Source organism: Eublepharis macularius, chromosome 2 (assembly GCF_028583425.1).
Source record: "Eublepharis macularius isolate TG4126 chromosome 2, MPM_Emac_v1.0, whole genome shotgun sequence".
In the NCBI taxonomy this organism is placed as follows: Eukaryota; Metazoa; Chordata; class Lepidosauria; order Squamata; family Eublepharidae; genus Eublepharis; species Eublepharis macularius.
In genome coordinates, this window is record NC_072791.1 from 165,202,981 (window position 1) to 165,225,541 (window position 22,561).

The 22,561-nt window shown below is 43.0% G+C and overlaps 1 protein-coding gene across 1 annotated transcript in view; it reads right to left on the reverse strand.

Moving 5' to 3' along the window:
• SEMA5B (semaphorin 5B) overlaps positions 1-22,561 on the reverse strand; it is a 377,961-nt gene that overhangs the window by 131,391 nt on the left and 224,009 nt on the right. Inside the window, exons 6-7 of the mRNA XM_054972564.1 lie at positions 7,153-7,251; positions 5,335-5,548 (exon numbers count right to left, since the gene is read on the reverse strand). Of these exons, the coding sequence (XP_054828539.1) occupies positions 5,335-5,548; positions 7,153-7,251 (313 nt within the window). The remainder of the gene's footprint in view (positions 1-5,334; positions 5,549-7,152; positions 7,252-22,561) is intronic.

Below are 22,561 nucleotides of genomic sequence, written 5' to 3' on the forward strand. Positions count from 1 at the left end.
AATTTCAGCCAATGGGCTTAGACAAGAGTAACGTTACATAGGATGGCACGGTAAGTGATTTATACACATGTAAGAACTGGCCCTATAAAACAAACAGAGAGCAGGGGAGGGGTTGTTTCCTCACATACTATGCAACTGACTTTTGTACCAGAAGCCTTATCTACAAATGAACAATCACATGATGGAATGATCCCCTATTAAAAGAAAAACAAGTATTTAGGCAATGAAACTGTCCTATAGACTAAGCTTCTCTTTCACATCTGTTTTTCTTTGGATTGGGAGACCTCTTTACTATGGGAGAGCATACAGAAATGGCATTCCCTGTCTACAGCCCAGAAACAGTTTTACTACCTTCTCTGCTGCTCATGCAGACGAGGCGTCAGCCAAATCTATAACTACAGTCAAAAAACAGCTATGGAGATGGGGAGGGGAAAAGAATATTAAGGCATTCTGTGGGTTTGTTAGGGTGTTCATTCTTCCACAAACTTACTGGAGTTGTCTAAACAGAGCTAAACCACTGGCATCTAGTATTAATGACAGTGGACTATAAGTCTGGTTCTAGTTAATAGATATCAGTTTTTTGTTTGTGTGTGTTACTCAGGAAAGCAAACTGTAGGTTTAGCACTTTCCTTGTAGTGAGAAAACAGATGCAGAAATGTATAATTAGCATGAGGTAGTGATTATGTATACACGGATAATCTGAAAGAAAGCATTTTGAAATGCTATTGCTTCTGGGCTCAGGTTGACTCCAGCACTGCCTACTTCTTTCATCCTGCTCTGCAGCTGAGGGCTATGTGGGCGTGTTTGCGAATGCACATGTCCGCTAGAGAGAGAACTTACAGACCACACAGACAGCTGCTTTAGGGCAGGTGTACAGACCAAGGCAATAGAAATATTTTCTTGCCAGTTGGAATTGTACTGTATGATGATACATGAAAGAGTAAATCCCCTGGAGCTATGAAGGGATCTGTTACTATGTAGGCAGCAGGATCCTCCAAGGTTAAAAAAATTCTAGCAGAGAAGCCAACATGAAACGTGAGACTTGGTGGAAGGAACAACAACACATTAAGCATCTCTGTATTGTTTTTCAATTTGCAAACTGATTAATTGACCAGGCAATGAACTAAAACAGCCCGCTTAATCAAAACAAGAACCAAACAACCCACCCTCCTTCTAAGTAATTTTGTAACATTCCTTGACAATGTAAGATATCTTACATTACAAAACCCTGTGGCATGCATTAATGGCATTGCAGCAATATACACCATAAGGCAAATCTGCACTAGAGCAGGTTATTATCTTGCATTATTCATTCTGCCAGAATAATTCACCAATATCTGGCTATTACTATAAGCTCTCTTACTTACACTAGTGTGTGAACCATTTTTCAATGGTGTAATAAATACTTAAATATTTACCTATAACTCCATATATTTTAAGTAGGCTGTCCCTATGCACACATCCCATGTGCTAAATGGGGAAGAAGGGGGAGTAGAGAAGAAAGGAATCTCTACCAATGTCTGAGCCCCTTCAACCTCCTAAACTGGACCCAGATGAAAGCTGCACACAAATGTTTCTGCTGTTGAATATCCACCGTCGAAGGATGCTGGCAGCAGAAGAGGCTGTGCTGATAGCGGAATGAGGATTCCACTGGCTCAGCAGGAAGCGAGTAAAAAGGTGTACTTTTGCAGAGCTTAACTCCCACTCCCCATGGTTGCTCTGGAGGCTGGCCGGAGACTCAGCCAATAGCCAATTACTCTGCCTCCACCTGTGGTGTGAAACAGAGGCTTCTCATTTCCTCAGAGAAGCAACCACAGAAATTGGGAATGGGAGCTGAACTCAGAGAAAGCACAACTGTTGGCATTTTGTCTCTTCACAATGGTTGCTTTCATAACAAAAAGAAAGCAGAAGAGAAAGCAAAGTACTGAGCTCCAGAACAGTATACCGCTTATCTTTGAGTTCATTTCCGTTTACGTGCGAGAGCGGGTGGGTTACGGTTAAGTTTTGCCTGAGCCCAATCCTCCTCCAAAACTGATTTGTTGGGGGTGGGGGAGGAAAGCAGCAACGCCCCTTTCTTCCACTGGAAATTTCTTGCAGGATTCTACTCAGATTTGGATGTTTGTGAATTATGTCTGTATAGACTGGTAAACAAAAGCTGCACACTCCTAGGGTGACCAACAAACAGAAATAAAGATGGAATATGAAGATACTCTGCAGGTTGGAGCAGCCTCATTGGCTGGGGAATCAGGCTCTGGAAAGAAATTTGGCCCCCTTCTCATAATATCTCCAAGTGTTCCCTTTTACATTCAGGGATATAAGTGATTGGTTGCCACTCACTTCTACACTGAGCGGCTTGGTCCTCGCTGCCTGAGAGGATGAGGGGCTTCCACTACATCGCTCCATCTGTCATAATGACAGGTATTTGAGGGGGGGGGGGAGATTTCTTTTTATAAGTTTGTTTACTAGCAATTGGAATAAGTTTAGAGAGAGCTGAAGTTGGTATCAGAGTTGTAGTTTTTGTAGCACTGGTTGCAGACAAGCATTGCTAAATTTAATGAGACTATTCTTGGGAATGTGCATGAGTACTATAGCTTTCAGGTTTCCGTTCTTAATGACTCTATAGCAAGACTAGCCTACAAAAGGTAGAAAACAACAAGCTTTTAAGTGGTATTTTATGAAGCCCATTTTAAATGACTATGACAAAGGGAAAAGTTGCCATCTGTAGCTCATGACAGAGAACATGCTAAAATTCTTTGTGGGCTAGATCCAGATTAAATTTTCCAATAGCATAATAGGCCTTTCCTGCCTCCCCCCCTCTCACTGGAGTCCCACATGTACAGTAATCAAACCTGCATGCAACCCACCCAAGAGCCATCGTGGGCCAGAAAAACGGTGTGGAGGAAGGTAGAAGCCCCTCCACTCATGCTACAGTCAAGGTCTGAATCATGCTCTTCAGCACTTGCAAAATAAGTTTCCTGCGGGAGCCATGTGGCTACAAGGAATGCGAGTCATGCTGGGAGAACCTGAACCTATGGCCAAATAAGGTATGTAGTTTGGCCCTGAGAGCACAATATAATTACACTGCAACACTTGAACTGCTGTCTGTTACTTCTGGGCTGCACACAAGGGGCTAGTTTGGTCTACAAAGCCTGTAGATCCTACCTGGCTTAGAAAACCAGTTTAGTGTAGTGGTTAAGAGTGGCAGGAGTCAGGACTCTAATCTGGAGAGCAGGGTTTGATTCCCCACTCCTCCACTTGAAGCCAGCTGGGTGACCCTGGGTCAGTCACAGCCCTTTCAGAGCTCTCTCAGCCCCACCCATCTCACAGGGTGATTGTTGTAAGGATAATAATAACATACTTTGTAAACCACTCTGAGTGGGTATTAAGTTGTCCTGAAGGGTGGTATATAAATCAAATGTTGTTGTTGTTATTAATTCCAAACTCCATACGTAAACTGTGAGCCAGTTTGGTGTAGTGGTTAAGAGCACAGGACTCTAATCTGGAGAACCAGGTTTGATTCCCTACTCCTGCGCTTGAAGCCAGCTGGGTGACCTTGGGTCAGTCACAGCTTCTAGGAGCTCTCAGACCCACCTACCTCACAGGGTGTTTTGTTGTGGGGATAAGAATAACATACTTTGTAAACTGCTCTAAGTGGGTGTTAAGTCATCCTGGGTGTTAAGTGGGTGTTAAGTCATCATATAAATCAAATGTTGCTGCTGCTGCTGTTGTTATTATCAGGCCTTTTTCTGGGAAAAGAGGTGGTGGAACTCAGTGGGTTGCCCTTGGAGAAAATGGTCACATGGCTGGTGGCCCCGCCCCCTGATCTCCAGACAGAGGGGAATTTAAATTGCCCTCTGCACCGCTCCAGTGGTGCGGAGGGCAATCTAAACTCCCCTCTGTCTGGAGATCAGGGGGTGGGGCCACCAGCCACGTGACCATTTTCAAGAGGTTCCAGAACTCTGTTCCACTGTGTTCCTGCTGAAAAAACGCCCTGGTTATTATTATTATTATTATTATTATTATTATTATTATTATTATTATTATTATTATTATTATTATATAAAAAACTCTAGACTACACTTCAGTGCATGCATGTTAACATGGGCCACTGCAGTGGTATCTATGCACCAATTTTTAATTTTAGTCAAAGCTACTGAAGTAAGTTAATGTCAAGGTTCTTAGAAAACAAAACATCCAGATTCAAAATACAATATTCACCAAATACAACCTCATTAATCTGAAGAACCTAAGGAAGACCTAAAAAATTGGCTGATTGTGAATTCTAATAAAAAGAGAGTCACAGCGGCATTTATTCAGTTGAATGCTTAGTCTGATCTATCCTCAAAAGACTGGGTATATTCCAGCCATGCAGAAAATACAAATAACTGGCAAAATTCTAGGTAAATGCTAACTGCATAATGAGAGGAGGGGCAGAATTCTAGGTAAGTAACTGGTAAAATTCTAGGTAAATGCTAGTTGCATAATGGGAGGTGGGGGTGGGAATTTAAATGGGAACTTCAAAAGTCCTTCGTCCTGGCTGATCCTGATCTGAGGGAAAATCTTTATTATAATAGGTGTGCCACTTTTTCCCCCAGGGAAGAGACTTTCTCTTAGGGCTCCATGACAGGAAGAATCTTTGCATGACTGAATTCATACATGACACAGAACTATGGTAGCCCAACAGGACAAAAGTGGTAATGATTCAGAAGTTCTCTAGCTTGCCTTCTGAATGCTGTGATAATCTAACGCCATATTGCAGAAGACAAGAGTAAGAGGGAGACAGAGAAGTGAAGGAGTGCTGGATTACTATGATATTGTGGTGGGAGGAACACAGGCCTACCATTCCATAAAACTTTATTTCATATACCAAACATACAAGTCATCACAATACCTAAAACATAAATAAACCTTCCATGCTACAATAACATCTTAATAATTAATTAATAATTAATTAATTAATGGTTTGACAGTGGCATGAAATTTATCATTTCGAAATAACGTAAATATAGTTCATTTAGCTTTTAAAGAAACAGCAGCTCTTTCCCAGAAATGAATCCTAGCACAAATAAACACTCCTGAAAACGGGTGCTTATATTACAGGTCTTTAATTGGGCAAACTAGCATACAGGAAAGATTTAAACAACAATCACATTTATACCACTTTTTCTCAGAACTGGGTAACATCACCTGCTTTACTGCTTACATCTCATTAACGCCTCACTCACTATTGCAACAAACTCTTTTCCCATATCTTGTCAGATCTCCATTATGAGGCAACAGCAGTTTCCTAAGACTTCAGCCAGCGTCAATACTAATTTCTTTGGGCATTCTTACCATTAAGCCACTTGGAGTTGTATTGTGCTGTCCTAAGAGGTGGGACATTTCCAAGGCTGCGGTAAATAGCTGGATCCCGTCCAGAGAAATCAATGACAGTTGCAGCATAAAGCTCTCCCTGTGATGTGATCACGGCTGTTGAATTGTGCCGAGGGTCATAGGGGCAGCGAGCTACCCCATTTATTTTCTCAATTATTTTGCTGAGATTTCCTACCTGTATTAAAATGATAGTGGAGGAACAGAAACAGAAATGGAAATAATAAAGACAATTGTCTGATACGTAGCACAGTTGGCCAAGCAATACATTTGTGTATAATATAACATCACTACATGCATGTAAATTAAACTAATACCCATTAAACTAACTGCAGCAAGAGCAAGGTCATGGTGCAGAGAATGCCATCCAGGAAATGTCTATTGTTTTCTAGAAACTTACATTCACTTAAATCTAGTCTGCAGGGAGACTGGACACTACTTACTGCCAGAGATCTGCAACAGTAAAAATAGAGCACGCCTACTTCCTAGCTGACTCTGGCTTCCAACACAGAAATTGATATAATTACCTGCCTTATTACTTACACACCAATTTGCCTCCTATGCCTAAGTGGGGCAATGCCCATCAGAATCACCACACCTCCATGATGAACTTTATCTTCATCTAAGTAATATTTTTGAATGTGCTCTGCATCTTAGCCTGCTCCTTGAACTTACAGAAGTTAAGAGTTAATGACTATGGCTTGCATTCCACAGAATACTTCTGCTAAGAAAAGGGATTTTCATCTGCAAAGCATAATACCGCACCAACTTAACCATGATGGCTAGCATTTACCATTTAAGGGGCACATTTTTCACGTGCACTGATTGGTAAGTAACAAGCTTCTACATTTCATATTTTTGGCCAGCCTTACAATTTGTCAGATGCCTGGTTGCCCACAGTGAGTAGCTATCATCCTCTGTATGACAGGAGCAACAGATATATAATCCTGATCTGGATAGCCCAGGTGAGCCTGATCTCGTTAGATCTCAGAAGCTAAGCAGGATCGGCCTTGGATAGTAATTGGATGGGAGTCCTCCAACAAAGGCCAAGGTTGCAGAAGTAGGCAATGGCAAACCACCTCAGTCTCTTGCCATGAAAACCCTGCCAGAGGTCGCCATAAGTCAGCTATGACTCACGGGCACTCTCCACCACCTCACTATGAGGTCTATACGCATGGGGTCTTTGGTCCTAAAGCATTATTGACCATTTAAGGCAGAAGAGAATAAGAAAGAAACAGGCATATCTAGAAGAAATGGTCAAGATGGGGGTGACTGTCTTGTCTATATATTCAACGGTGCAATCGCACCAGCAAGCACAGCTCACTTCCTTGCAGGTTATTGTTCCCATGGACACGGCAGCAAGGTGCAGGTCAAAAACAAGCAGCGTGTTCTGAAGCTAACAATCTCAGGCAATGACACTGAGAACTTCAAGAGCCACTAGCAGTCACAATCAGCAGTTCTAGGCTGGACTGAATCTTAATTTTATCAAATATATAGCCCAGTTCTTTCTACTTATATAAGGCTTACTTTCTAGTTGCAAAAGCCAGTGCTAACCTTCTTATACCATAAATGTCCTTAACATGTCATTACATTTCTTTCTCTGCATCACTTTACTTTGACTGACTATCTCTACTCTGAGGAACCTGAATAAACCTCAGATGTTTTCAATGGAACATGGAGAATATAAATATTTAAAATAAAATATGCCTTTCATAAGCTTTTTTCTGCGAACCAATTTCATTCAACTCTGATTCATCCTGAAATATGAGTGAAACAACTTACTTGTCTGCTGCAACACACTGGTGAAAAGGCATTGGTACCACAAGTGAACACTTTCTTGCCATAAACAATCAGGACACGAACATAGTTTTGGCATTCCTCCTGAACCAAAGAAAATACATTTCAATAAAGGAGACCATTAATTACTTAATATGAACTGATACTCATTACCACAGAACGTCTTTTCAATACTGTGCTTTATCCTTAGACGATGTGATTAAGACAACATTGTTTCCAAACATATGCAGAGTACCTTTCACTACGTAAGCATGAAGCAGGGCACTTCTAGTTTTAGAAATTTAATTAATTAAACACCAGGCTATACATTTAGAAGTCCACCCTTAAGATCTATGTAGTTAAGATACATTGTCTTCAAGGATGATAGGTCCTATGCCATGTATGTGACCTTCCACAACTGAAGGCCATTCAGAACTTTTGGTTATCTTTGCATTAGAAATTAACTGAAACTTTTGTGCACGTTTCCAATGTTTTATGCTTGTAGAGACTATGAAGGAACATTAAAGGCACAGAAGACATGAGAGCCAGATTGGTGTAGGAGAGCCAGTTTGATGTAGTGGTTAAGAGTGCGGAACTCTAATTTGGAGAACCAGGTTTGATTCTCCATTCCTCCACCTGAAGCCAGCTGGTCAGTTACCACTTCTAGGAGCTCTCTCAGCCCCACCCACCTCACAGGGTGTTCGTTGTTGTGGGGATAATAATAACATACTTTGTAAACTGCTCTGAGCGGGTGTTAAGTCGTCCTGAAGGGTGGTATATAAATCGATGATGATGATGGTGATGATGATGATGAATCTGCTTTTACAGAAACATAATCCTACAAAAATCTTGTTACCCCCTAATCTATAGAAAATACACATAAGGAATGACCTTAACTTCTATTTAAGGTTTATTTAAAGCCAGTGCATTTGAATTTCAACAGAGATAAATATAAAGTTCTGCATTTAGGTAGGAAAAATCAAAGACACACTTATAGGACAGAGGAGACCTGGCCTGGCAGTAGTACATATGAAAATGATCTATGGATCTTAGTAGATCACAAGCTGAACATGTGATGCTGTAGTTAAAAAGGCAAATGCGATTTTAGGCAGTATCAACAGAAGTATAATGTCCAAACCACACAAGGTGATGGTATCCCTTTGCTCTGCTCTGGTTAGACCTCACTTGGAGTACTATGTACAGTTCTGAGCACCACAGATTAAGAAGGATGTTGACAAGCTGGAACATGTCCAAAGGAAGGCAATGAATATGGTGAGGGATTTGTAGACCAAGTCTTATGAGGAAAGATTGAAGGAGCTGGGTATGTTTAGCCTGGAGAAGAGGCGATTGAGAGGTAATATGATAGCCCTCTTCAAGTATTTGAAGGGCTGTCACATAGATGATGGAGCAGAGTTGTTTCTGTTGTCCCAGAAGGATGGAATAGAAACAACGGATTAAAATTAAAGCAAAAGAGTTTTTGGCTAAACATTAGGAAGAACTTCCTGTCAATTAGAGCAGTTCCTCAGCGGAACAGGCTTCCTCAGAAGGCGAAGGTATTTAAGAAGAGGCTAAATGGTCATATGACAGCTATGATGATTCTCTGACTTCATATGAATGTACACAGATCAAGAGAGGGAGTGTCTGAAGGGATGAGATGATGCTAGGCTCTTGTGGCTGTTTCTTATATGCCCAGGGTAATACCGATCGCCACTCTGGGGTCAGGAAGGAATTTTCCTCCAGGCCAGGTTGGCCAGGGATCCTGGAGATTTTTTGCATTCTTCTGGGCATAGAGCAAGGGTCACTGAGGGAGGTGGGGGGGGGGCAGCTGTACATGTCCTTTGTTGTATAGGAGGCTGAACTAGATGCCTCCTGGGGTACCTTCCAGCTCTATGTTTCTATGTTTTTAGGTTGTGGTGTAGAAAAGGGCAAGGTTAAGACATGTAAGACACTGGGGATCTCCAACAGAGAACACTAAGAACCAGGCCCCAGTCACAAACAAGCAAATGGAACCATCTAGGGCTGATGTGAGTGGCCATTCTAGGAACTGCAGCTTTGGCTCTACCTAGTATGGGCATGGAGCAGGGACTATATAAGATCTGCATCAGCTTGGCTCAACAATCCATCGGTAGTGGAAAGACCTAGCTCTGTAGCATCTGCTTCCTACCCATTTAGATCTGTAGCTGTTATTTTGGACTCAATCTTTTGATTGCTCATAAGCATGCCTCCTGCCTCTGGCTGCCTGGACCTGTGGTATGCTCGACCCTTTGCAATCTTATCCTGTAAGGCTGGCTTAGTTTTCCCTAGTCCCAGCTGAAGTTGACAGACAAGACTTTACCAAAGAATTTCATATAATATGACAGCCCATATATGATACAGTTCATCATAAAACTTCATCAAATCTTAGGGATGAGCAAAGTCCCTTAGTTCTACTATGTTAATATTCTGCGGTTCTGTTTTGGGATGTGCACTTGAAAAATGGTTCTTTTCTGATTCAGATTTCAGGAAGGATTAAATATTGATATTTGATGGTATTAGGTGTCTCCCTCAATACTATTTGGGTTTTTCTGGGATTCTGGAAATATTTGGGTTCCATTATTCCCTATGGGGGACTTGGGAGGGGATGAGTGGTTGCTTTTCAACCAGAGGACATCAGAGGACCTACCCTGAGCTGCATGTCTACTAAAGACATCCCAAGTTCTAAGCAAATTGTACCAAGAATCCAATTCTACAGGCCCCTGGCCATCCTATTTGCAGGGGTATGGACAGGGAGGAAAATATGGCTCTGGAAAAGGGCCCCAGCCCCACAAAAGAGGGAGGGTGGGAAGGAGAGAGAAGGTGCCAGCCAGACCTACAGCTGCAGCTTGGCCATGCCCTGCAGTTGGTTTGCCGAGACTCATGCTGGCCAGAAGGTGACTTTCCTGGGCCAGGAAAGATGCCTTCTCCCTCCCCCACCCCTTATTACCCAGGAAACCTTTTAAAGGGAGGGAAACAGTCTGGAATCCTTAAAATGCCAGCCAGCCCTGGATATTCCCAAATATTTCCAGAAATATTGCAGTCACAGATACCAGTATTCCCAAGAATCTCATATCTGGATATTTGGACTGGATGTATATGACTGCACATACTCAATTCTAGGAAGTAGATAATAGATTCCACACAAGAAAAAAGGTTTATTCCTTTAAAATATATACATATTATTAAAATTAAATAAATGTATTCTCCAAAAAGAAAAAAAAACGTTGCTTTCAATAGGAGTGCAACAAAACAGCACTTATATATCTTTTGTAAACTAAAAACAAAATTATGTATCCTCAAATCCATATTTTTATTTTTTAAAATATATCTTGCACACAGAGGGCTAGTTTTGAAAGGAGTTCTTTTTCTTGCTTGTTTTGCTTTTATATTGCAGAAGCCTGTGATTATGCTGCCCTGAAAACCCTCTCCGTACAATTAAAATGTTTTTGGCGCACAAAGGGTTAATTTTGAAGAGCTTTATTTTAATTTTTCATCATTTTTGTATCTGCCTTCAAGAATTATAACTACTGCGTGATATCTCAATACACCTATACCTCTTATACCATGAGTTTCGCCCTAACATATATTTCAGACAACACTGAACTCCAAAACATTCCTATTAGATTCCTGACAAGTTATGTGGGGACAGTAATATGAAATGAAATCTGAAAATAAACTCAGATATGTTTGATTCATGATGACCGTTATTTAGGTGGCTCCTTCACCATCGTGCACATTTTAATTGGAAATAAATATTGGTGCAAAAGCCTGGCGATGCTTAGGCTGCCACACAATCCTTGTTGCATGCTAAGAAGTGCTCCTACTGGTTGCAAAAGAGAAGCATGGTTTCCCTTTGACCTATGAACAATAGCAGAGCCACACAGCAGCTTAAATATTACTTTCCACAGTGTACAATCTGTAGCAAATTTAGATGGCCTGGCAAAACAGTGAGTTCTCTCACTGCTTTGCCTCATTCCCCCCATTGCTCGGGGCTCTTACAGGGAGAAATGTCACGAATCTGATTGTAGTCATGGTTTATGGTTTTGTGTAAAAATTGATACTTGGATGTGCTGCAGCTCTGAACAACTATTGACTGTGCACTGCGATTTATGTAGGCTGCATCAAAAAAAGGAATGAAATGAGTTTCAACGGTGCTCAGAAAGGAATGACAATTTGCCTAACACACACACACACACACACAAATAAACAAAATCATCTTTCAGTTTCCAGTACCCCCCACTCCCCAATCCTCTGGAAAATATAATCGGCTTGTAAAACAAACCTTCCTTGAAAGATCCAGATCCCTCTTTTACGTAAGTTTCTCATCTTACAGCCCTGCATGATGCTAAATGTCTCCCCAAAGGCATCGTTTCCACATTCCAATAGTGCAAAACTAGTCAAAAACCACCTGGGAGGGAAGGAAAATGGTTTCCTTTCATTTGTGATATGGAAATCAGCTCTTAGAAAGGCTACCCATAACAAACGCTACAGATACCACCTACAAACAAGGTACTGAATGCGCTTGCTGTTTATGGATAAATCTTATCAAGGATGCTAAGAGTCTCTATTGAGCAGACAGCGGGATCTGAACTGCCAGAGCTGGCCTGGGGAGCACTCAGAACAAACACATCAGGATCGCAATGTTCCTTGGAGGGACTTCACATGCCTTACTTCTCAGTTCCATTATGCCTTGATCAGATACAATGGGGATCAGATTTGAAACACCTCTGAGCACAGAAGCAAGGCTTCTTCGACTGCAGCAATTCAGAGCATCTTTCAGAAACAGATAAACTGTGGGTTACTGAATATGTCTATCAGATGAAACCTTGAAAAACAAAGGCCAATGTACTCCGGCCTGACTTCTGCAACCCCATTTTTTCACTCTTCTTGAGAAAAGAGAAAACTCATCAGATCTTATTCTGTTCTGAAGACCTTGCATACTACATACTGACAGCTAAGGATAATTCAGAAGTTACATATTCCCAATTTACATATTACAATCCACAATTTTACCACCATAGCCTGATACCATATTCTGCCTAAGTGTCACTAGGCATGTAAAATATACACATACAGAACAGCGCATAGTAGCTGTCAAATTTATATCAACCTGGTATCTCCATGAATGCAGCATTGCCATGGCAGAAATGTTTGATCTAACTACACGATGCACTGGCATGCTAACACTGCATGCATACACTGTCATTCTACTTCAAACTGACTGTAGCTGAGTATTAACTTCTCAAGTATAACTTTTAAATGGCTCTTTGTATTCTCATTTGGGTTATCATTGGGATTTTCTGCATTGAGTTTTTGCTCCAGCTTGGCTTTTCAAATTGCATTGGTCACCCCCCCCCCCCCACACACACAAATATTGTTTTCTACTCACTGCTCTCCTGGTTTTCTGTTTTTCCCATGGACTCAGACCACTGTAAAAGTGGTCTGAAAAAACATGGAGAAAATTGGGGCGGGGGGTGGGGTGGAATAAGAGAACAGCGACTGAAAGCAACACTTGTGTAAGGGGAGAGGGAAAACAATATAATTAAGAGGCCAAGAGGGACAAAAAACTTGGGGCAGCAAAGCCGCTAGAAATGCAGATCCAAGATTTATTATTACTTTCTTTAGAACGTTCCGTAAAAGTAACCCTAATACACATTTAAGAAAAATAAAGAAAGCAAGGAAACTGATGAAAGATCTTGTTAACAGTGAATGGAATCAACACCTCAAGATTTTCAGGGCTTAAAAGAATGTTTCAGCAGCTCAGGACATTTACATTTAATGAACCCCTGTAACATGACAGGGAATACATTTGGTAAATTAAAGAAATCCAAATGGAAAGCTAATCAACATTTACAAAAACTTTCCACCTTGGCCTATAATTGAACACTTAAAAGTCATCAGCTTTGTTTGGGAGTAAAACAAGACTTTACCCTTGGTCATGGTATTCATCAGCCTGTGCTACTGTTGCTATCTTGCTTTAACCTAGAACACGGTGATGCAGGACTCATTAAAGAATGTAAAATGGAACTAGCTTGCTTATCTCACTTGCACATTTACTGAGTTTCTGGTAAGAGAAAAGTAACTAAGGAGGGACTCTGCAGACTTCCAGCACAATCTGAAGCAGAATTACACCCTTCTAAGTCCGTTGAAGTCAATGCTCTATTTGCCCACATAAACAATAAAATGTATTTATTAATTGTCCACTTTTCTCACTGAGACTCAAGGTGGATTAAATAGTATGTCAATACGAATGTTGGCTAGGACATTCAATAAACAATACAATAGGGTAAGGATAATAGAAATTTAAAAACAAGTAGAAATCCAGTACCGGGCTGGAAAAACAATACTAAAAAAACCCATAAAATAATGAGTAACTAACCAGAGGGAGCATGTCTGCAGCAACAGACAATTCCTATCCCTGTACCAACGCATCTCTCTGAACCATTTCCTTACAGCACAGCCCTATTACCTGTGTAAGAAAGCCCTCCTAAATAATTCTGTTTTGTGGAAAGATATGAGAAACAAAAAACAACTTGAGGCTCCCTATTGATCTTTTTAAAATTGTTACTAGATCCTTGCTATGATCATTTATTATTTATTTCATTATATCCCATCTTTCTCCCCAAAGTGGACCTGAAGCAGCTTACATCATTCTCCCCTCCTCCACTTTATCTTCACAACATCCCTGTGAGGTCTGTTAGGCTGAGAGTGTGTGACTGGCTCAAGATCACCCAGCAAGCTTCTATGGCAGAACGGGGATTCAAACCTGGGTCTCCCAGATCCTCCTCCAATATTCTAACCAGTACACCATGTTGGCTCAATGAAAATAAACTAGACATCATCATAATCATAAAATGAACTTTATGATTATAAACAGTTAAACTATCTAAGCTCTCAATATCACGTGACAAAATGTATTCTAAAACACAACAAATCACATCTCCCTCAACATGAGCAGGTCTGCAATAAGCAACATGATGACTGATTCTGACAGTCATGCCTTATTTAGACATGATGCTTAGAGGGTAAGAAGAAGTTGCCTCTGCAATGTTGTATCTGCCCTGCATCTCACTTAAACTACACGTGCAGAGCTGAAGTGCTGCTATAACACCCACATGGGATACAGATCTCTGCTGTGCAGATGCTGTAGGCAAAAAGGCTGTAAGGCCGCTTTGAACAGAGTCACCTGGGCTCAGAGCAGAGTCACCTGGGCTCAGGAGCACATGGTCTGCAGCTGCTAGAGGAGGTAAGGGCTTTTTGCCTTTCTTGGCTGTGGTGGGTTAAGCTGAGAAGCTAAGGGTGGTCCTCTCTAGCTTTGGGGCTTTTTGTGTGTAGTTTTGTGTTGATTTGAGTGTAGTTTTGAGGCTGAGTGTGTTTGGGCTTGATTGTGTTTGAGGGTGAGTGTGTTTGTAGGGCTGCTGGGGGTTGCTGGAGTACAAGCCACACACCCCCTTTGTGCTCACCTCCTGTGCTTAGCAGGAAGTGACCTTTTGCATTGAAAAGGCAACTGTTGGGCAGGGGCGCGAGCCTTTGGTGCGAGCCGAAGGGCGAGAGCTAAAGGGCTCTTGGCCTGTGGCTCTTAGCCGGGGGATCATAGCCGTTTTCTTTCCTCTTAGTGTGTTATTCCTAAAACAGAATAATGAAGTCAGAATGCCAGCAGGGGGTTGGGGGCTTTCCAGTGTATTGCACTGAGTGTCACATGTATGACTATCTGCCTTCTGGTCAGAAGTCCTGGATGTGTGCTCGCTGCAAGGAGCTCCTGGTTCTCAGGGAACGAGTACATACCCTTGAGGCCAAGGTGGCTGACCTGGAGAAGCGGAGACAGTTAGATAGGCACGAGGACAAGATTCTCAGGGACAGGATAGATGTGTCCCACTCTAAAAATGGCAGCGTTCTTGTTGTCAAGGAGAATGAGGATCTTGTGGAATCAGGGCACCGTACTGAGGATAAGGGAAACATGCCCTCAGAAGGGACCTCTTCTTCAGTTGGTGAGCAGGTTTCCTTTCGCATCAAGGAACCATCCCTGGGTGGGGCGGGAGGGAGGCTCTTGGTAGTTGGTGATTCGATCCTTAGACAAGTAGATAGCTGGGTGGCACAACCGCGTTCTGACCGTATGGTGACTTGCCTGCCTGGTGCGAAGGTAGCGGACATTACGCGTGTTATAGATAGGCTGGTAGATAGTGCTGGGGAAGAGTCAGCGGTCGTGGTCCATGTTGGAACCAACGATGTTGGAAAATGCAGTCGTGAGGTCTTGGAACAAAAATTTAGGCTGTTAGGCAGGAGACTCAAGGCCAGGACCTCCAAGGTAGCCTTCTCAGAAGTGCTACCTGTTCCACGCGCAGGGCCAGAGAGACAAACGCAGATCAGGAGTCTCAATGCGTGGATGAGACGATGGTGTAGGGAGGAAGGGTTTAAGTTTGTTAGGCACTGGGATTCTTTTTGGGACAAGCGGGAGCTGTACAAGAGAGACGGTCTCCACTTGTCCCGAGAAGGAACCCGGCTGCTGGCACTTAAAATCAAAAAGGTGGCAGAGCAGTTTTTAAACTAAATGCTAGGGGAAAGCCGACAAGAGATAAAGTGTCTCTGGTTCAGGATGGTTCATCTCAGAGAGATGAAGGGCTAGGTATAACACTTCTACAGGGAGATAGATTAGAGTTGTCAACTGAGATGGAGACAAACAGTGCAGATGACCTAACTACGTCTCGAGGCAAAGTGTGCCGGGGAAGTTACAGGTGTTTATATACAAATGCTAGAAGTGTCCGAGGTAAAATTGGGGAGCTGGAATGTTTAGTGTTGGGCGAATCCATAGACATTGTGGGCATATCAGAAACTTGGTGGGATGAGGAAAATCAGTGGGACACGGTGATTCCTGGATATAAATTATATCGGAAGGATAGGGAGGGAAGGGTTGGTGGTGGGGTGGCTCTATATGTCAGAAAAGGTATACATTCCAGTAAGATTGAGAAGGTAACTGAATTAGATTCGCTTCTGGAAATGCTATGGGTTGAAATTACGGGCCCAAATGGAAACTTAACTGTGGGAGTTTGTTATTGCCCTCCAGATCAGAAAATAGAGGAGGATTATAAAATGATGACAGGATTAAAGATGGCTGCTAAACAAAAAAACTGCGTTGTAATGGGTGATTTTAACTACCCACACATTGACTGGGCCAATGGGTGTTCGAATCGGGGGAGAGAAAGTGAGTTTCTAGACTGTCTCAATGACTGTGCTATGGAACAGATGGTTACAGAACCTACTAGGGGAGAGGTGGTCCTGGATTTGGTCCTCAGTAATGCTGAAGACCTGGTGAGAGATGTAAATGTGATTGCACCACTTGGGAACAGTGACCATAATGTTATTGAGTACAACATATGTATAAATAGGAAATTGCCAAATAAGACCAACACAGCCATGTTTAACTTCAAAAGGGGTAACTTTTCTGAGATGAGGGGGTACGTGAAGAAGAAACTGAAAGGGAAAGTAAAAAAGGTCAAAACACTTGGGGAATCTTGGAGACTATTTAAAACTACAATCCTGGAAGCTCAAATTAAATATATACCGCTGGTTAGGAAAGGCACAAATAGGTTTAGGAAAAGGCCAGCATGGTTAACAAGCAATGTAATAGAAGCTGTAAAAGGTAAAAAGGATTCTTTTAGGCAGTGGAAAACTAGTCGGAGTGAGTTTGATAAAAAGGAGCATAAGCTGTGGCAAAAAAAGTGCAAGTCTGTGATCAGACAGGCAAAAAGGGAATATGAGGAGCATATTGCAAAGAACATAAAGAAAAACAATAAACAATTCTTTAAATATATTAGAAGTAGGAAACCAGCTAGGGAGGCAGTGGGGCCCTTGGATGACCAAGGCGTAAAAGGATTACTAAAGGGTGATAGGGAAATGGCCGAGAAGCTGAATGCGTTCTTTGCTTCTGTCTTCACTGTGGAAGATAAGAAGTGCATGCCCACTCCGGAAGCACTGACTTTGGGAGGGGTTTTGAAAGACCTGAGTCACATTGAGGTGACGAGAGAGGAGGTTATGTGACTGCTAGATAATTTAAAAACTGATAAATCACCGGGCCCAGATGGCATACATCCAAGAGTTCTGAAAGAACTCAAGTGTGAACTTGTAGATCTCCTCACAAAAATACGTAATCTGTCATTAAACTCTGCATCTGTTCCTGAGTACTGGAAGGTAGCTAATGTTGTCCCCATCTTTAAAAAAGGTTCCAGGGGAGATCCGGGAAATTACAGACCAGTCAGCCTGACGTCAATACCGGGTAAGTTGGTGGAAACTATTATCAAAAATAAAATTAGTGGGCACATTGATGACCAAAAGCTGATGAGGAAAACTCAGCATGGGTTCTGTAAGGGAAGATCTTGTCTCACCAATCTGTTAGAGTTCTTTGAGGGAGTGAACAAACAAGTGGACAAGGGAGACCCGATAGATATTGTTTATCTTGACTTCCAGAAAGCTTTTGACAAAGTTCCTCATCAAAGGCTCCTAAGTAAGCTCAGTAGCTATGGGATAAAGGGCCAAGTCCTCTTGTGGATCGAAAACTGGCTAATTAATAGGAAACAGAGAGTGAGTATAAACGGGCACTTCTCACAGTGGAGGGTGGTGAGCAGTGGGGTGCCACAGGGGTCGGTATTGGGTCCAATGCTTTTTAACTTGTTTATTAATGATTTGGAATTGGGATTAAGCAGTGAAGTGGCTAAATTTGCAGATGACACGAAATTGTTCAGGGTGGTGAAAGCCAGAGAGGATTGTGAGGCACTCCAAAGGGATCTGTCGAGGCTAGAAGAGTGGGCATCCATGTGGCAAATGAGGTTCAATGTAGCCAAGTGCAAAGTAATGCACATTGGAACCAAAAATCCAAAATATAAATACAAGTTGATGGGGTCTGAACTGGCGGAGACTGACCAAGAGAGAGATCTTGGAGTCATGATAGATAACTCACTAAAAACGTCAGCACAGTATGCGACTGCCATAAAAAAAGCTAATGCTATGCTAGGGGTTATTAGGAAAGGGATTGAAAACAAATCAGCCGGTATCATAATGCCTCTGTATAAATCGATGGTGAGGCCTCATTTGGAGTACTGTGTACAGTTCTGGTCGCCACACCTTAAAAAAGATATCATAGCACTGGAAAAAGTACAGAGAAGGGCAACTAAAATGATTAAAGGGTTGGAACACTTTCCCTATGAGGAAAGATTGAGGCGCTTGGGGCTCTTTAGCCTGGAGAAAAGACGACTGAGGGGAGACATGATAGAGGTTTACAAGATAATGCACGGGTTAGAGAAGGTAGAGAAAGATGTGTTTTTCTCCCTTTCTCACAATACAAGAACTCGTGGGCACTCTATGAAATTATTGAGCAGTCGGGTTAGAACAGATAGAAGAAAATACTACTTTACACAAAGGGTGATAAACACATGGAATTCGTTGCCACAGGAGGTGGTGGCAGCTACAAGCATTGCCAGCTTCAAGAGGGGACTGGACAAATATATGGAGCAGAGGTCCATCAGTGGCTATTAGCCACAGGAGATAGATGGTATTCTCTTTGTGGGGAGGTGGTGCTCTGTTGTCTTGGTGCTGGAAGGAAGGCAGTGGGAGGGCTTCTGGTGTCCTGGCCTCACTGACAGTCCTTTAGATGGCACTGGATTTCTAGCCACTGTGTGTGACAGAATGTTGGACTGGATGGGCCACTGGCCTGATCCAACATGGCTTTGCTTATGTTCTTATGTTCTTAGTTCTTTAAGCCCATCAGTACTAAGTTTAGATCAGACCTTAGCTGTAATTGCGTATGTGAGTCCAGAGATAAAAAAATCCCAAAAGCAGCATAGGGTGAAGACACAGACACACAACAGTCCTTTTCCATTTTATAAACACCACATTAAGAAACAGGAAACCTCCACAAACAGTCCTTCCCTAACAGGTCATGTACTTATTTTCAGTCAACTCCTGTTGGCCACATTATGTTACAGGCCAGGTACAGTCAAAATTCAATGGTTTTCCAGTAGTACCCTAAGAAAATTTGCTTGTCTCTCATGACTGGGGAAAACAAACTAGACTCTGCTCTGCCTCTTCAAAGAAATTTCATTCAGAAGTGTAGGGAGACAATTTTAATGCATTTGCTGCCGTCTGTCCTAATTTCCTTTGAACACCTTGCAGGCTGCAAAGCAGCATTATTAACACGCTCTCGGATATTTATATTTATTTCTTTAGACAAACAATTTCATTAATCAGTTTTGCCCAGCATCCCAGCCAAGCTGTTTTCTTTTGGCGTGCAGAAGATACCAAATAGGATTTACTAATGATTTTCTGTCTGTTGTTTGCTTTTAATGTCTGCAAGATTCTTTATTACTAAGGCTTCCAAGCAACTGGGGTGGGGGGAGGGAAAACAGAGCTAATTTGTAATGCATTCCTCCATGGAGGAACAATGAAAAGAGGGTCAAAAATTGGGAGGGAAAGTGTCATTTTGAGCTTGTCTTTTTGAGCTATGGCTGACTTCTCAAGCTCTGTACAAGGGAATCTTACCTGGTTAAAAGAAAAAGCAAACCAAGGCTCTAAATGCAACTAACACAAAACACGCACATACTGACTTACGCTTGCATTCCTCTGGCTGACACCAGCCAGATCAGTGAAACAGGGATGAAGTAGCAGGGTCACATTGAAACATGGCACGTATGCTCTAGGCATCAGTGCTAAGCCATAAACAGCTGAGCACATGGAGGACGGAAGGTACAAGGCATAATAGGATTTAGATGGATGATGGAGGGGTGGGATAGAATGCTACACTGGAAGCCCTCAGCAAAGCACAGGATGCTTTCCTACATCAAGGCCGCACAGGGGGTCAACACAGAAGCAGAGTTATTTGCAGGCTAGAAGCAAAACCGATGAATCCAAGCACACAGGACTAGAATAAGGAAATGGCAGAAGTAGGCAGCACAGCATGCTGGCATACGGAGAGGACAGTAGGGAGGCAAAAATGCTGGCAGATAGCCAGAAAAAGATACCCGGGAAACCATATGGACAGGGCTAGACTACGGCTGTTGCCTGTAAACAGACTCTGGTCTAACCTGGATTATTTATAACTATCAGATCAAATTAGAAGGAACCAACAGTCCTCTTCAGGCGATCTTGGTGGAGATGGATTATCTAGACCTGTTTCAGTTCAGATTCTGGCCTGGGCTTGGGACAGAAACGGCCTTGGTCACCCTGAAGGATAATCTTTGCTTGGGAGAGAAACAGGGGAGTGCGCCCCTGTTGATTCTCTTGGATGTCTCTGTGGCGTTCAGTACCATTGATCATGGCATCTTTTTGTAGAGACTGGTTGAGTTGTGAGTGGTTCCATTCTTACTTAACTGGCCAACTGCAGAAGGTAGTGCTGGGGGACTGCTTCTCAACCCTGTGACATTTATGCTATGGGGTCCTGCAATGCTCCATCTTGCACCTCGTGCTGTTTAACATCATTGGGGGAGATCAACAGGGATAAGGATTCAGTTGCCACTAATATGTAGATGACACCCAGCTCTGCTTCTTATAACAGCTGAATCAGGCGGGTCTGCGGAAATCCTGAGAAGGTGCCTGGAGACTGAAGTGGGATGGATGAGTATTGATAAACTGAGCGTCAGGATTTATCTCTGCATGGCCTGTTTGATTCTGTGTGGCTCTGATGTTAGAGGCTGTTCTCTGCCTGGAATGGGGCAGCCTGCTGTTATCTCTTTCTCAGCTTGCGGTTTCTCTTTCACCTGAGAAGCTGGGCCTCATGGCCTTTGAGTTTCTCACACATCATCTCTGCCATGTCCTGCTGCTCATGTATTAAACTTAGCTAACTGTTTCCTGAAGCGGGGAGGGAACTCTGGGGCTGGGCTTAGAATCCTATATACAGTATGTGCTTGTAGAGAAACATCATTCTTGGCAAGGAGTGTAATAGGGAATGAACTAGCAGCTTATCAAATAAAATGCTTTAACTCATGCAGTAAAGCCTTTGAATGCCTTTTGTCAGAGCCAGTTCGGTACAGTGGTTAAGAGCATGTGACTCTAATCTGGAGAACCGGGTTTGATTCCCTACTCCTCCACTTGAAGCCAGCTGGGTGACCTTGGGTCAGTCACAGCTTCTAGGAGCTCTCTCAGCCCCACCTACCTCACAGGGTGATTATTGTTGTGGGGATAATAATGACATACTTTATAAATGCTCTGAGTGGGCATTAAGCCGCCCTGAAGAGCGGTATATAAATTGAATGTTGTTGTTGTTCAGCAACAGCTGATGCACCAGTGCCACACCTCTGGGCACCAAAGCTGTCATGGGCCAGTCTGGGCTCAATGAAAATGAGGACTCCTCAGGAGAAGAGGAGCTTCGTGTAGCTAGCCCTGACTCCTGAGGAGGAGAGGAGCTTTATGCAGCCAGCCCTGACTCAGCTGAAGCCGGGGATCAGGAAGAACCCGGAGATCAGGAAGAACCACTGCTGGCTAATCAAAGTCCACAGCCAGCAGCTGAGAGAGAGGCACTGATACCCTCCAGCTCCAACACCACCGGTGAAGCTCAGCCACTGGTTGACCACATCCCTCAGCCAGCAGCCGAGCCAGAAGCATCAACACCCTCCAGCTCCAACAGTACTGATAAAGCACAGCCAAAGATGTCCAGAGAGCGCTGCAGACAAAGGCAACGTGTGGAGCTGCAGGAGAGGTGGCAAAGTGCATGCCTCCTGGCCAGATGCCAGCTGCTTGTTGAAAGCCATGAGGGGTGACCACAGGATAGCTCCCAAGCAGCTGGCTGCAAGCCCAACCTATCTATAAAACCCAGCCACAGAAGACCAGGAGGCATGGAAGCAACATGTCAGAATCCTGTTCCTGCTGCAACCAGTCTGCAGAACCTTGCCTTGCTCTGAGACTTTCGGACTGTGCTTTGATTCTGCTCTTGTGTAGCCCTCGAACTTACTGGTAACTGACCTATGGAACTCCTGACACTGGCTTTTAGATTTTAGACTCACCCCTGGCTTTGAACTCATGCTTTGACTCTGGACTGGACTTTGACCACTCTGCTTGGGCTGGCCCAGCCCATGACAAAAGCACTGGAGGTGAAAGGATGGAACATGGAAACTGTCCAAAGCATGCAAGCAGCCCTGTAATGGGACAGAAAGAGGCAACCTGGGAGGTAGTAAGGGTATGGCAAGAGAAAGGAGAAAAGAGGGTAAAAGTCTACTTGGGAGAAAAGACCTACTCAGGAGTAGGCACACGGCAGGTCCATGAGAAGGAGCATAAAAAGGGCCAGCTAAATGAGGCAAGGGAGGAAGCACTTGGCTGGGAACAGCTAGGAACAGGGAAGGAGAGTTACCAGTTTGGCCTGAGCTCTCTATAGCAGGTAGAGACCCAGCACTCCTCTGGACCAGGAAAATGGCATTCTTAA